The sequence below is a fragment of the Lagopus muta genome, chromosome 18, assembly GCF_023343835.1.
Source record: "Lagopus muta isolate bLagMut1 chromosome 18, bLagMut1 primary, whole genome shotgun sequence".
NCBI lineage: Eukaryota > Metazoa > Chordata > Aves > Galliformes > Phasianidae > Lagopus > Lagopus muta.
This window is the reverse complement of record NC_064450.1, coordinates 5,887,908-5,902,628: the sequence shown is the minus strand read 5'-3', so window position 1 is coordinate 5,902,628 and position 14,721 is coordinate 5,887,908. Positions and strand designations below refer to the sequence as shown.

The 14,721-nt window shown below is 63.0% G+C and overlaps 5 protein-coding genes across 6 annotated transcripts; 3 read left to right on the top strand and 2 right to left on the bottom strand.

Annotated features, from left to right (window-relative positions):
- The first annotated feature begins 26 nt into the window (after positions 1–26).
- GPRC5C (G protein-coupled receptor class C group 5 member C) lies at positions 27–5,444 on the top strand. 2 transcript variants are annotated; one of them, XM_048965232.1, is made up of 6 exons: positions 27–123; positions 2,491–2,585; positions 2,697–3,748; positions 4,196–4,290; positions 4,498–4,632; positions 4,817–5,444. In XM_048965232.1, the coding sequence occupies exons 2-6, from the start codon at positions 2,542–2,544 to the stop codon at positions 4,847–4,849; spliced, it is 1,359 nt and encodes a 452-aa protein (XP_048821189.1). In that variant the 5' UTR covers positions 27–123; positions 2,491–2,541; the 3' UTR covers positions 4,850–5,444. The 2 variants fall into 2 exon arrangements, with proteins under 2 accessions (XP_048821189.1, XP_048821190.1); XM_048965233.1 differs by lacking the exons at positions 27–123; positions 2,491–2,585 and adding exons at positions 1,554–1,600; positions 1,631–1,655.
- A 1,391-nt stretch (positions 5,445–6,835) lies between these two features.
- Positions 6,836–8,864, bottom strand: CCDC137 (coiled-coil domain containing 137). The gene is given in 6 exon segments (XM_048965397.1): positions 6,836–7,569; positions 7,571–7,656; positions 7,743–7,825; positions 8,053–8,257; positions 8,334–8,464; positions 8,587–8,864. Coding segments are annotated over 6 exon segments (1,053 nt in total). The 3' UTR covers positions 6,836–7,299.
- OXLD1 (oxidoreductase like domain containing 1) lies at positions 8,856–10,608 on the top strand. Its single transcript, XM_048965398.1, has 2 exons — positions 8,856–9,015; positions 9,423–10,608. The coding sequence occupies exons 1-2, from the start codon at positions 8,962–8,964 to the stop codon at positions 9,762–9,764; spliced, it is 396 nt and encodes a 131-aa protein (XP_048821355.1). The 5' UTR covers positions 8,856–8,961; the 3' UTR covers positions 9,765–10,608.
- A 93-nt stretch (positions 10,609–10,701) lies between these two features.
- On the top strand, positions 10,702–12,593 carry PDE6G (phosphodiesterase 6G). Its single transcript, XM_048965399.1, has 4 exons — positions 10,702–11,287; positions 12,031–12,257; positions 12,367–12,407; positions 12,495–12,593. Exons 2-4 carry the CDS (start codon positions 12,112–12,114, stop codon positions 12,569–12,571), a joined length of 264 nt encoding a protein of 87 aa, XP_048821356.1. The 5' UTR covers positions 10,702–11,287; positions 12,031–12,111; the 3' UTR covers positions 12,572–12,593.
- TSPAN10 (tetraspanin 10) lies at positions 12,140–14,676 on the bottom strand. The gene is made up of 3 exons (XM_048965395.1): positions 14,337–14,676; positions 13,281–13,873; positions 12,140–13,195 (listed from the first exon to the last, which is right to left on the bottom strand). The coding sequence occupies exons 1-3, from the start codon at positions 14,556–14,558 to the stop codon at positions 12,889–12,891; spliced, it is 1,122 nt and encodes a 373-aa protein (XP_048821352.1). The 5' UTR covers positions 14,559–14,676; the 3' UTR covers positions 12,140–12,888.
- Positions 14,677–14,721: the final 45 nt, after the last annotated feature.

Below are 14,721 nucleotides of genomic sequence, written 5' to 3'. Positions count from 1 at the left end.
TGGCGGGCAGGGTGAGCACGTGGCCCCCCCTCGGCCCCCAGGTACAGCCCTCACCTTCGCCAAGGTGAGCTGGGGCTCGGCCGCCGTGCTGCCGTCAGCTCGGCCCTGCGGCTCTGCAGAGAGGTAAGCCTGGAAAAAATGCGCCCGGCGTGCCCATGTTTTCGGAACGGGCCCGCTCCTGTCCTGCTCAGAAGCCTGGCTCTGATTCCTGGCTGTGCCGAGCGCTGCGGGGCTGGGAGACATCCGGCAGTGCTGCCTTGGAGGGCTCAGCCCCCAGCACAGCAGGGCACCAGGGCTGGGCTCTGCCCTCGCTCACACCGTGCCAGGCACCGAACGCCCCAGCCTTACAGCTGTATCGCACCCGGCTTACCCCACAGAGGGGTGTTGCTGTGGGTTTTGTAGGAGCTACAAAAACACCTCCTGAGAAACAGCAGGGGTGCGCAGCGTGGGTTGGACCAGCCGGTGTGGGAGCGTGTGGGATCCACGGAGCAGCACCGTGGGATGGGAGCCGGTGGGGACGGGGGGCTGCGGGGCCGGGGCTGCTCTGAGCAGCGGAAGGAAGCACTGCAGGAAGCCGCGTGCAGCTCGGCCTCTGTGCAGCCCGGCGCTGGGGCAGCGGAGGCGGTGGGGAAGCGGGGCCTCGCTCCTAGGCAGAACTCGACTTCCTGGGGAAACTGAGGCACACGGGGTCATGGCAGGAGGCGGGGAGGCAGCGGAGCCCCTCTGCAGGGCACTCAGCGCTGCTCAGTGCTCGTGTGAATGCACACACGTGTGTTCCCAGCGGGGAGGGACGATCCTGCCCCAGTGCGGCGCTGGGAGCCAGGCGGAGGCAGGCAGACGGTGGCTGTGGGTGCTGCTCCCCGTGCAGTGGTGTCACCGGCTCCAGCTCCTCGGGTTGTTTTCATACCATCCCGGGCTGGGGGAGGACCCGCCGGCGGCACGGTGAACTTTCAGCTGCATCCTTTACCGTCTTGCTTCACCCTCCCAAAATAGCAGGGCCCGCCTGGAAACCTCCTCCGGGACTGGCAGAGCAATGGGTGCCCTGAGCCTCAAGGGGCTCTTCCCCATTCCTGAGCCCCAAGGATGGGGTGGCTGTGGGTGCCATGGCCGAGACACGGGTGCAGCCTCGCTGCTGGGACCACCGAGCCCCGAACCCCCGCAGGAAAGGCTCACCCAAAAGTGGTGCCAAGGGCTCAGCCGTCAGCTGACATTCCTCCGGGAGGCCCCTCGGGCCCCCACCCGGGGCTGCTCGGCTGCGGTTACAGCTCGGTGTGATGCTGCTTCGGCACGGCGTGCTGCGTCCCCGGCACCCGACTGTGCTGAGACCCCACCAACTCATTACACCGCTGCTCGAATTCGCTCCGTGCTCGCTTCCACCCGGCGCTCGGTCCTTCCGTTTTGGGAGACGGTCCCCATTCCTCTCCACCTGCTCCCCCGCTCCCGTGCTGCGGGTGCTCGGTGCGGTGGGGCAGGTCCCGGCCGGCACCGGGCGCCCTCCCCGGGCAGCGGCCGCACCTCGGGGAGGGGCCGGGCAGGCGCGCGCGGTGCCGCGGGCTCGGGGCTCGCCGGCACGGCACGGCACGGCACGGCACGGCACGGCACGGCACGGCACGGCACGGCACGGCACAGCGACGGGACACGGGGCGCTGGAGCCGGTGAGCGGGGCTGGAGGATACCGGGACCGGGAACAAGAAGGAGAAGGACACCGGGAACGGTGGAGAGCCGTGCGCCCCACGGGCTCTCCTGGACGGAAAGTCGGGAGTGCTCCGGGGACCAGCCCGAGCCGGGGGTGTGGGGGAACCCGTCGGTGCCGCTGGGAGGGATGGCGGAACCCCGTCCCTTGGTGTCCCTATCCGCCGCGAGTCGGGGGCGACAGGGAATGAGTCCCCCGGTGTCCTCACCGCGGACGGGAGGTCCCGGCCCGGGGGGGCCTCCGCGGAGCCTGGACACCGCTGTTTGGGGGGCCCCGGGAGGGCAGTGGGTTGGCGGCCTTCGGGTCCCCCAGGGCGGGGGTTTTGGCAGCGGAGGCAGTGAGTTAGGGGCTGGAACACCCCCCTGTTTCAGCCCCGGAGTGACCTTGTTGCTGTTTTCTTGCCCGGTTTCCTCCCAGAGGGGAGTGCAGGGGCTGCAGCTCGCCCCCCTCCTTCCTCATTCCCTGCTACCGGCACTCTGTGCTCCCTGGGGCTGGGAGTGGGAACGGACCCGTACCCACAGGGCAACGCCGTGCTGTGCCATGCCGTGCCACACTGTGCCATGCCGTGCCACGCTGTGCCATGCCAGGCTGCGGCTGCGTGTGACCAGGAGCGCTGGTGTGCACGGTCAGACACGAGACCCATGGTGGGTCAGTGCCCGGAGCCACAGGAGGGAAGTGGGCCAGGAGAAGCAAAAAGGGGAACGAGCTGGCGTGCAGAGCTGTGCTAGCATGCAGCCCCAAGCATCTCCAAGTGTTAGCTCTGCTTCCCAGCCCAGACCCGTGCTCGATTCCTCCAGGAGGCCCACGGGCACAGTGCTGCATCCAGGCAAGGAGGTGACAGGAGATGCATGTCTGCCTGCTCTGATCTGGAGCTGCTTTGGGCTGTGGTGGGGTGGGTTCACCAGGAGCTGCTCACTTGCCACAGAGATGCTCCCGCACCTGCAGACAGCACAGGCAGCACCAGCTCCTGCTCCCGGCTCTGTAACGCTTCTCTTCCCCACAGGGTTCGTGGATCCCCGCTTGGCACCCACCTGCCGTGCAGGATGGGTGCTGCAGTGCCAGCAGCTGCCTGCATCCTGCTGGCTCTGCTGCCTGTGGGCCGTGCCCAGAGCACCCCTCCATCAGGATGCAGCCAGGACCTCTCCTCGCTCTATTACAACCTCTGTGACCTGTCAGCAGCATGGGGCATCGTGCTGGAGGCCGCGGCCAGCCTGGGTGCCGTGACCAGCTTCGTGCTCACCATCGTGCTGGTGGCCAGCCTGCCCTTTGTGGAGGACCCCCAGAAGAAGAGCCTGGTGGCCACGCAGGCCTTCTTCTTGCTGGGCACCTTCGGGCTCTTCTGCCTGACGTTTGACTTCATCGTGGGGCCGGATTTCTCCACCTGCACCTCTCGCCGCTTTCTGTTCGGTGTCCTCTTCGCACTCTGCTTCTCCTGCCTGCTGGCACACGCCGTGGCCCTCAACTTCTTGGCGCGGAGGAACCGTGGCCCGCGAGGCTGGGTGACGCTGGCGGTGGCTCTGCTCCTGGCGCTGGTGGAGGTCATCATCAACGCCGAGTGGCTCATCATCACGGTGGCCCGGCAGGAGGGTGGACCCACGGACCCCTGCGGGCTGGCGGATGCTGATTTCGTCATGGCGCTCATCTATGTCATGGTGCTGCTGGTGGCTGCCTTTGGCACCGCCTGGCCGGCTCTCTGCGGCCGCTACACGCGCTGGAGGAAGCACGGCGCCTTCATCTTGGCCACCTCCGGGCTCTCCATGGCCATTTGGGTGGCATGGACAGCCATGTACCTCTACGGGAACCAACACGTGGGCAAGAAGCCCGGTTGGGATGACCCCACGTTGGCCATCGCTTTGGTGTCCAACGCCTACGCCTTCATCCTCCTCTACGTCATCCCCGAGGTGACGCACGTGACGCGGCGCAGTTCTGAGCAAGGCTACGAGGACGACGTGTACCCCACGCGTGGGGTGGGCTACGAGACCATCCTGAAGGAGCAGAAGTCGCAGAGCATGTTTGTCGAAAACAAAGCCTTCTCCATGGATGAGCCTTCCTTCGGTAGGCACCGGGCTGCGGGGTCGGCACAGCGAGACGTCTGCTGCCACGACCCACCCAGCGGCCGGGAGCCGTGCCCGCATTGTTGTGGCTCCTGAAAACACGCCGGGCTGGGTGTACCAGTTGGGGCTGAGCTCAAGCCGCTCCGGGCGCGCTCCCCTCCCCGGCGTGGGGTGCCCACGGCTCCCGGCCCTCCGCCCTGGGTTGGCTCTTTGCTCGTTAGTGGAAGCAGCGTCAGCGAGGTGACAGCACTGGAGAGAATTTGCAGTAACATTGGGGGTGCCCCTCCCACCCTGCAGTGATGCAAACCCCAGGGACGTCCCCAGGGAAGGGCATAGGGCAGCTGGCTGCCGTCAGCTCATTAAGCTGCTAACGAGGCTCAGCTCCTGGGTAGGGTGGCTGAGTGAGGCCCCTGTTTTCAGCCTTTTCACCGTCCCTGTCTCTTTGCAGCCAAGAAGCCGGTGTCCCCGTACAGCGGCTACAATGGGCAGCTGCTGACCAGCGTCTACCAGCCCACAGAGATGGCTCTGATGCACAAGGGGACGGTAAGGGCAGCACCAGTGCCTTCCACATGAGATGAGCTTTTACCGAGCAGATCAATAACAGGTGGCTGGGATGGGGCCAGATAAAGGTATATAGGGTGCACCTGATCCTCACATCAGCTTGGGATGCTCAGTGCTGGGGTGGGTCCCCTCCTTGCCGAGCTCCCCCAGGAGCATTCCCGGCCCTCTGCATTCTGCTGTTCCCCACAGAGTGAAGGTCCTTATGATGTGATCCTGCCCCGTGCCACCACCGCCAGCAGTGCCAGCTCCACACTGCGAGCTGAGGATGCCTTTGCCGTGCAGGCCCGGCACGCTGCAGCACAGCGAGATGCTCGGGGCAGCCAGGTGGGTTAATGAGCAACGAGCAGCGGGGAGGGGGCAGTGATGCTGGGCTGCTGGCCAGACTCAGGGTGCAAAGTCTGCCTACGCTGCAGAGTTTCCCATGCAGGCAGGGGTGGGGATGGCGCCGGGTGGGGATGGCTTTGAGCTGCTCAGCGTAGTGCCCAGTGCCATCCTGCTGTGCCTGCAGGTGCTGTCCCCATACAGCAGGAACCGGTGGTGAAGCCCAGCTCCTACAGCACTGGCGCAGCTGTGACCCTACCTTGCCTCCCTGCCTGGTGCATCTGACCCTGTTGGAGCCAGTTCCTGAGCTGGGAACATCTGGATGCAGCCCTGCAGCCTGCACCATGCTGCCTGGCTGTGGCACCGCAGGCTGCCTGCTCTGCCCAGCTCCCCACTGCCACCCCATGCTGTCCCAACACTGCCTTCGCCATGCAAGGACACCCTGTCTGCTCCAGGCTGGGGATGTTTTGCTGCTGGACAGCCAGCAGCAGGGGGTGCCTGCCCAGGGCTGCACCTCGTGAACCTCACCAAGTGCTGAGCCCAGGCCAGGGCACTGCACCCCAAGCCATCCCCAGTTCTCCCAACCCTCCTGCTGTGCCTCGCTCCCCCTGTCACTGGGGGACATGGGGATGCTCTGGGTTTCAGCTCCCGGTGGTCTCTCCCTGTGGCTCCGACCACCTGATCTGTGCCTTGTCCCAGTCTCCGTGCCAGGGCTTGAGGATCACATTCAGGGCACTGGGATGGAGCTGGGCCCCCTCCTTCCTCTGTTCTTCTCCCCTTTTTCAGGTCAGACCCAATAAAGGTGAGTTTTCTTATGTGGTCCTGTAGTATGATGGGGATGGGGTGCCCAGCTGCATTGCATCCATTAGCCAAGGGCTTCCACCTCTGTTCCATCGTGTTCAGCCCCTCCTCCCTTACTTGGTGACACCGTGGATCCCCAGCATGGCCCCAAGTGGCCACATGCTCCTGCACTGGGGGCCAGGGTGGGTAAATGGCTACCCTACAGAAGGTAGCATGGTGTAGAGGACATGCCAAGGTCAGGGGCAGCTTCTGCTCAGATTGCCTTTCCCTTCTGCAGCGATTTCTGCTGCGGGCAGGAAGCCTGTGGCTGAGCCAACAGGAGCATCATGAATTATTCAGGGCTGAGATGGCTCCATAGTGGTTGGGCTGGGGGAGGTGGGTGACTCGGTCTCCTTGAAGGCACCATGTGCAAGTATTAAGCACACACCGTGTCCCAGCCCTGCAGGCACATCCCCCTGCTCCCCGGGATGCTCCCAGCACTGGGGATGTGGCACAGCCTTGTCGTTACACAGCAGGTGCCAGGGCAGATGATGGTGTGCGGTAGGAGCGGGCTCCCATCAGGCACTGCTTGTGGGGTTTGTGCTGCATCACTGGTGTTTACCTTGGTGCCAGCTGGCTGTGGGGACGTCTCCAGGCAGCACCAAGAGCTCCAGGTCCCCGGGGCTCCGCAGCCTGCCCTCCTCCTGGCGCTGCACGGCACATGCTGTGTATTCCCTCTGCCAAGCTGGGTGCACCACAGCTGCCCTGACCTGTGCAACGCACACTGTGGTCCCATCAGCAGCACAGCACGGCCATCCTGGGGTGACACAGCCCCAGGGACAGCAGTCTCCCTATAAACAAGGTGCACAGACACTGTTCCCATTCAGCCTTGTGCAAGGACTCAGGGCTGGGTTGGGCTGTGCCATTCCGGTGCTGCAGGCGGCCTCGGCCCCTCCGGAGCCCCCGGTCTTTGCCAGTGCTGGCCGCAGGGCGGCCCAGCTCCAACAGGCAGCGCTTTGTGCGGCACGGGGCTGAGGAACAGCGCTGTCTTTGTCCTGTGCAGGTGAAACGGCCGCACGTGGGCTGCGCTGTGCCGGGAGCGATCTGCAGCCCTGAGGCTGAGAGCGGGGGGCAGCTGGCGGGGCTGTCATCTCCTGCACGGGGCACGGATGGGGTCCCAGCAGCGATGCTGGTGCCTGGCAGGAATGTGGACTGGGGATACTGAAAGCACGGGGAGCATGGCTGAGGACTGCGGGCTCACACAACGACTCCAAGGGGTGAGAGCAACGATGGAGGAAAGTGACACTGTGCAGGTGAGTGTGGACTCAGCATGAGAAAGGCTCTGTGTTCCTGGGCTCGGCTTGCTCCCCTCCTCACTACAGCCAGGGCAGGAAATGGTCATGCAGTGTCCAGCAGAGGGTCCTGCCTCTACCAGAGGACGTGCAGTGCCAGCACTGCCAGGCCAGCCTGTGGTGACAGCAATGCCATGCGTGCTGCAGGCTGGGACTGCCATCTGCTGGCACACAACACGGCCCTGTCCCTTCCCAGCCACTGCACACTGCCAGCAAAGCTGGGATGGTGCAGGAGGCACAAACAAGCGCACATCTTCAGCATTTATCAGCACTTTTACTACAAACAGGTCCGTGGCCCCACAGCCTCATAGGCAGGCCCCTGCCTTCTGTAGGGCGCCCACTCCGAGGTGCTGGGAAGGGCGCAGCTCTCTGTACTGGCAGCAAAGTGTGAACAGGATGACAGTCCCCACTGAGTCCCAGGGTTCCACATCCCCAGTGCTGCCTGCACGCCCAGCTGACCGTCACAAGGGCGGTGCAATCCTAACGCTGCTCCACACGGGGGTCCAGGGGTTGTGTCCCCTCACTGGGACAGGGGGGCTCAGCCTGGTACCCTACTGCTAGGCTGGGTGCCTCCCCGTGCTGCGTCCCGCTGCTGCTGCTTGCGCCTCTGGATGTCCCGGTAGGCCTGGATGACACGCGCTCGCTCCTCCTGCACGATGCGCTGGCGAGCCAGTGATACTGGCACAGTGGGGGCTGCCCGGCTCTGGCCCAGGTGAGGTGTCAGCAGGAGCCGCTTCCGACCGGCCTGTAGGCAGAGATGGGATGGGTCAGGGAGGCAGAGACAGGCACAGAGCCCCGTGCCCCCAAAACCTCACCTTCTCGGTGGGACCCCCACTGCGGGGCCGTGAGGTGATGGTGGGTGGCTCTGTCACAACTTCACCGAATGCCACTGGGTCTGGGAGAGAACCTGGCGTCAGGGAGGATGCTGCTCCCACCTCTGCACATGGGTTACTGCAGTCAGCCTCCCTGCGTCATTCCCACCTTGGAACAGGCTCTTCTCCAGCAAAGCCTCTTTCTTCTCCTCCTTCTTTTTCCGCAGTTTGTCCAGCTTTTTGTTCTGAAACCTGAAGAGCTGTCTTTCAACCCACAGGGAGGAAGAGAGCTTCCACCCCATGGAATCCCCTCGAAAGTCAAGCTCTGCTGTTTTCCCCTGCCTGGCCTAGCACCAGGAGTGTACAGTTGCTCCAAGCGCTGGGCTCAGATCCAGCCCTGTAAAGCTGGGTCTCAGAATCAGAGCACGGCCCTGGCTGCCCCAGCCCTGCCTCAGCAGCCGTGCTGGTTTTGCTCTCACTCTTTCTTTCTCTGAGACTTCTGCGGTGCTGCTGCCTCCTTCTCAGGCTCCCGTTGCACCTGGTTCTTGCTGAGGACCAGCACATGCTGCACCTCCCGCTCCATGCGGCACACATAGGAGCGCTCCGACTCCCCTCTGCGCCGACGGAACCTGGGCACAGGGATGTCCTCCTGTGCCTCGGTCCCCTGGGGACGCTGTGGCTTCTCTAGGAGAGACAGACAGCAAAATTACAGGCAGGGACAGTCTGGGATGGGGACATTTTAGAGGATGCAGGCCCCCACCTGCTGCCCGCCTTGCCCGGGCCTTGGGGTGCTTCATGGCCTCACGGCTCTGCATGAGCTCCCGCAGGCGGAAAGGGATTTCCTGCTCGTCGGGGTGCTTGGGCTTCAGGTTGACCAACGCCTTCTCCTTCCTGGGGGATAATGGGAACGGTATGGGCTGTGACGGGGCATCGGGGAGCCCGGTTCAGCGGGACCCAGCGGGACCCAGCCGGTCCCGGGAGCCTGCCCGAGCCCCACCGCACCAGGCACTGACCTGCCGCGTGGCGTAGCGGCGGCCGGGCCCCTTCCCGGGGCCGGTCCCTGTTCCTTTCCATGTCCCGCTCTCAGTCCTTGTCCTTTTCTTTTTCCCGGTTCTGATCCCAGCCCCTTTCCGCGTCCCGCTCCCTGTCCCTTCTTTCTCCCCAGCCCCATCACCCCTCCGCTCCCCACGCGGTCTCCACTCCCTCTACTGCCTCTGCTTCCGGTTGCCCTCCGACGCCTCCACCCCGCCTCCCTCTTCCGATTGGCTGTGCTCCTCTGCCGCGCTCTCATTGGCTAACCTTGCCCAGAAGCTGGGCTACCATTGGATGAGAGAGCCGTCGCTCGGAACGGGAAGGAGGGCGGGCCGTTGCCGGGGCGCGGCGGCAGGATGTTACTGCGGGCGGCGCGGGCGGCGCGGGGCCTGGCGGGGAGGGGATGGGAGGTGAGCGGGGACGGGGCGGGTCTGCAGCCCGGAGGAGGGGCCTGGGGGGACCCGAGGGGGTCGGGAGTAGGGGAGGGAGGGGCTGGGGGAGTGGCCGCAATGGGGAATTTGGGGGCTGGAATGACGGTTTGGGAGGCTGCGCTGGGGTTCTAGGGGCTGTAGGAACTGCTCTGAAGGTTCTGGGGGCTGTAATGGGGGTCTGGGGGCTGCACTCGAGTTCTGAGGGCTCTAATGGCGGGTCGGAGGGCTGCACCAGGGGCCCAGTGCTATATGGGGCTGGTCGGGGGGAGGGAAGAGGACTCCAAGGTGTAGCAGAGCCCCAGGGTGCTGTGGGGGGGATATCACTCAAGGCAGAGTGCTGGGGGCAGCCCCCCCATGCAGCACCACCGTAGAGCCATCCCTTGCAGGAACAGAAGTGCAGAGCCCCCCACCCCAGCACCGTCTGCAGCTATGGGAAGCGTTCAGACACCCCGAGGAGCGACTGCCAGACTGGAACCCCCCAGGGTGAGGGGGAAACCATGCGGGGGGCTGAGACCCCCTATCCACAGCCCCCTGAGCTCCCACCGCCCACCAACTGCTGTATGAGCGGCTGCCACAACTGCGTCTGGATCGAGTACGTGGAGCAGCTGCTGCAGCACTATGGGGATGGTGGGGAGCGGGCGCTGGCAGCCGTGGAGCAGCATGTGCAGGATGAGAGCATCAAAGCAGTCCTGAAGCTGGAGATCAGGCTGCGCATGAGGACAGACTGAGCCCTGTCAGCAGCTCAAAAACTGGTGAGGAACTTCCTGCTGAGCTCCAGGAGTCTCCCCGGGACAAAGGATTGGGACACGGCGTACCTGTGGGCTTTTGGATGTTGGTTTGTGAGGTGGGGAATAAGTTACAGTGTTTGTTTGCATCAGGCTGGAGGGATTCATCAAGCACGTGCACCCCACGTGTAGCCCCAGCATTGACGATGCAGGGGTGGTGTCAGCACTCTGTGCTTCTATCTGAAAATCCCTGCTTATGGCAGGTTCCTTCCCACTGCTCCTGCCTCGTCCTTGCAGCATAACAGCAGCCTGGTGACGGAAATGGGCTGTGGTGTCACACTGTCCTCCCCACGCTACACTAAGCCTCTTAGGGGCTTCTCTGTAACTGCTGTCTGTAGGGGTTTCCAGCCCTTTCCCAGTGCTGTAGGATTTGCTGGGTGCAGCTGGAGCACGTGGGCCCTGCAATGTCCCATCAAGGGCAGCTCCTCACAGTGCTGCTTCTTCTTCATTCATCTCTGCCTTGAAGCTCCTTAAACTTCACCTTGAGGCATCACCTCACCAAATCCTGCCCAGCTGAGCACAGCCTCGGCCTGATGACATGCAGAACCTCACCCCATCCAGCCAGTGCACTGAACGCCACCAAGAGTGGCTCCTGAGTGGCATTTGCTAATGAAGCTCAGTCTAGGAGCATTAATTAACAACAGGACGCTGGCCCTTGCTGTAAAAGAGGCCGGTTCTGCCAGCTTCGTATGAAACACCTCTGGATCCATGTAATCCTATTTGCTGAAACCTAACTGATTGCCATTAGTGAAAGGGGCTGAAGTTCAATTAAAGTGTGCTGAGATTATACCTTTTTGTAATTGCTTTAGTGCTGGGATTACAGAAGGCTTTGGAGTGATACTCCCATGCAGCAGGGCTGAGTGGGCAGTGGGATGCTTTCACCACATTTCGGGCTGGTGAAGCAGAGCCTGCAGTGCCCTCAGATTGTCTGTGCTCAGGTGTCCTCAGTGACACGTGAGATGAGCTGGTGACCTTCGTGTTTTGTGATCCCAATTGGAATGGTGTCAGGGATGGTGTGGGCATGCTGTGCTTGGTGCCAGCACCATCATGAAGCGCTGCCCTGAGCGCTCTGCTGCCTATGGTCCCATCCCTGTCCCCATGGTGCAGTGGCTCGAGGCATAGGGGTGTCCCTTCCAGGGGTGATGCAGGACATCCCCGTGGGTGCTCTGCAGCTGTTCCCTGCTCCAAGACCATGCTCTGTGCGGTGAGGCAGCAGTGCCAACACACAGCCCATCCCCGTGGCGTTAATCCTGACACCCCCTCCCCATGCACGCACATACTCCCACCCTCCTCCTCACAGGCACTTGGGGAAGGACACTAGATTACCCATTTGAGAAGAAGGGACTTAATCCTATTATCCCCGAAGAGGATAAATCTGCCAGCCCCCAGCCGCCACCCAGAGCACTTGGAGGACGTGTGGAGCAGGTTGCAGGGAGTCGTTTGGAGCAGCACTGGCCTTGGGGACGGTAAGTGATGGCTTTGCTATGTGTGAGACAGCACTCAGACCTGTAGGCACTGGGGCTGCAGTGCATGACATTGCCCAGCTGGAGCCACTTGGGCATTGCCCAGCTCACCTCCTGCGCTTGCAGATGAGGCTCCATGCCGAGTGCTGCCAAGCTGGCAGTGAGAGCTGCCTGTGCTACAGAGCCCCAGTGCTTGGCAGGTTGCAGGATGGAGCCATGTGCTGCCCTGGGATTTCAGGATCAGCTGCAGCCCCTCCAGACCACAGCGCTCAGAGCCCTGTGAGCCACACCTGAGCATCATCCAGCTGCAAGCCAGCCCTGCGAGCAGCTTACAGCTCACTCCTGGCACCCAGCTGCACTGCCCTCAACTCACAGTGGCAGCTGTGATGCCCATCTCTGCAGTTATGTATCGTGGTGGGGGCACCCTGTGGTGCACATCTACCTGCAGTGGGGGGAAAGGGCTGCAGGCATTGCCCCAAGGAGTGCAGGGGCTCAGTTTGCCCCCCTGGGTGCCCTTTGCTGCCTTTGGGGTAAGGAGATTAGCGGGGTCTGAGCTGGCCTAATTCCAGGGAGAGGAGGGAAAGTGCCCACCCCCAGAGCAGCCCGGAAAGCGGATCAGCTCTGCAGGGCTCGTGGCAGGGTGGGAACAAGGGCACCCGGATGGCGTGGCGCAGCACATCTCTGCACTGCGATGGCTGCAGCTACGCCAAGGTTCACCCCAGTGCCCCATGTCCTCCCTGTGCCAGGTGTGAGGAGCCATCCCGTGTCAGCGCCACAACCACAGGGACAGTTGTGACACAGGGCAGGCTGCTGGCCCTGCTACAGCCATGAGCTTGGAGCCCCACAAACCAGAAGTCAAGTCAGCCACCCGGGTGACTGGCGGACCTGCCACCCCCCGAAAAGGACCACCTAAGTTCAAGCAGAGGCAGACACGGCAATTCAAGAGCAAGCCACCCAAAAAAGGGGTGCAGGGGTGAGTAGGGCTGAGCACCGGGGCCCAGTGTGGGACACGCCTGAAGGCACCCAGGTGATGCTGCTCAGGGCTGGTGCATAGTGAGGACAGACACCTGGTTTCTTTGCAGGTTTGGCGATGACATCCCAGGCATGGAGGGGCTAGGAACAGGTATGTGGTCCCCATTGCTTTCTGCTGCAGCTGCAGAGCTTGCAGCAGGGCTGGGACTTGTGCTGATGCATCTTCTGCTCCCCACAGATATCACCGTGATTTGCCCTTGGGAAGCCTTCAGCCACCTGGAGCTGCACGAGCTGGCTCAGTATGGCATCATCTAGGCTGGCTATGGCCACCACCACCTGTCCTATAGCAGTGCTTTTTTAGAAACTGCCCCATCCACATAGCGGGGCATAGCTTGGAGAAATACTCATTAAAACCTGAAATAAACACAGGAGTTTGGTGTGATGATCTGGGCCAGAAAGCCTCTACGTGTGCTGTGAGGGTGTGCGACCACACAGGAGAGGATAGGATGGAAAGGAGATAGACCAGACCCAGGCAGGGTTCAGATTTATTATGGGATGCACAGGTACAACAAAGGAGGACAGGAAGGAGAGTGCAGGGAGCTCAGCATCCTCTCCAGCCCCACAGCACACCCTCAGCCCCGTGCCCCACCAGGCGCAATGTTTGCCAGCACTTTCAGTGCCAGGAGCAGCCCGGTGGCCTCCAGCAGCACCAGCACAGCCGCACTGGTGGCAATGCCTCCAGCCTGCGCACGCAGCCAGGCACCCAGCTGAACCACACAGCCCCCCAGGTGCACCACGCCAGCAGCCGCCATGTCCCCCAGGTGCAGCACCCCAAAAGCACATTGGTCATTAGTGATGGAGCCGTTCTGCCGTGGATCCAGGCAGCAAGAGGCCGGGACGCTGCACGCCTGCACGCTGGGTGCACTGCAGTTGAAATACCTGCAGGACACAGAAGAAGTGCTGGCTGCCTGCTGCTTTCTTGCTAGCCCTATCCATGCCCCCACCTGCCCCCAGCTTCACTCACGGGTTGCTCTCCCAGTCACGGTAGGAGCTGAGCCCGCAGCACCGCAGGCTGCGCTGCACCTCGTCCACCAGGAAGCGCAGGTCGGGCTCCTCCTGGTAGCGCAGCAGGCAGAGCAGCAGGGCATCCTGCAGCGCGTCCCGCAGCCGCTGCCGTGCCACCAGCAGCAGCAGTCCTCCCAGTGCCTCCAGCCCCACAAAGGCCAACACTGCCCCCACGAAGAAGCGCAGCAGGCAGGCGCTGGAGCGGAGGGCACCCAGGCAACCAGCCAGGGACACGGTGCTGGCCACCAGCCCCGCCAGCACGAAGAGCAGCATGGGGTCAGAGCCCAGTGGGGCCAAGCGCTCGCCCTGCAGCCAGCCCTTGGCCAGCAGCCCCCAGATCCCTACGGCCAGGGTCAGCAGGCCCAGCAGGAGGAAGAGGAGGTTCCAGAGGAAGGCTAAGTGCCGCACACAGTGGCTGAAGGCACTTGGCTTGCAGAGGGTGGGGCACCACTCCTCTGGGTCGTGCTTGGCCACAGAATCATCTGCATCCCCCAGCAGCAAGATGTCATCATCGTCATCAGAGAACTGGGGCAGCTCCACCAGCCGGGACGTCTGCATGGGGCAGAAGAACCACTTGGCAGCTGCAGGGCTCACAGACCCCCAGGACACTTCCACAGTGGTACCCAGCCCTCATACCCCCCATGTACCCTACCTAAGGGGGCTGTAGGCTCCTACAGCCACCACACATCCCACTGTGGCACAGGGAAACAACCGGGTATGGGGCATTCGTGGGGTCCATGAAGATGGAAGACCACAGTGGTGAGCTCCTCTGGAACACCTGCCCCTAATAGGAACCCCCATTTATCCCTATAGGGACCCCCAAGGATGGAGTGTGGGGTCATCTCCTTTCCTCCTTGAGGGTCTGTAAGTTGAGGGACGTGCTTTCCCAAGGGCCATGTCCTTAACCAGGATCCCTATGGGGATCCCCCTCAGGGCCATGACATGGGGTCACCCCACAGTCCCCTCCACAGCAGGGTTAGGTCCCACCCCACAGCATGGGGTCCTTATGCATTACCTGGGGTAGCAGCCGGCTGCTCTCCCCGCTTCCTACCTCCCCATAGGGCCTGAAGAACTGGAACAGCTTCTCCCTGCCCAGCATCATGCTGCTTCTCAGGGCTGCTGCAGTCACGCTCCCATCATGTGAGAGGCTGCGGCCGGGGCTTAAATAGGGCTGCGACTGCCGGCCCCACAGCTGGGCCCATTTGGATCCCCTCCTGTAGTTTATGGCTGGCACCATAAACAGGCAGGAAATGAGGGTCTGGGGGGTGAAGTATCTGTGGTCTCAGAGCAGCACTGGGGAGAATACGTTCAGGGCTGGAGCCTTCTCAGAGGGATCCGCCCCGACCCCCACAGCCCCTCGGTGGGGATACGGAGACACCGAGAGACCCCGCACCAAGGGG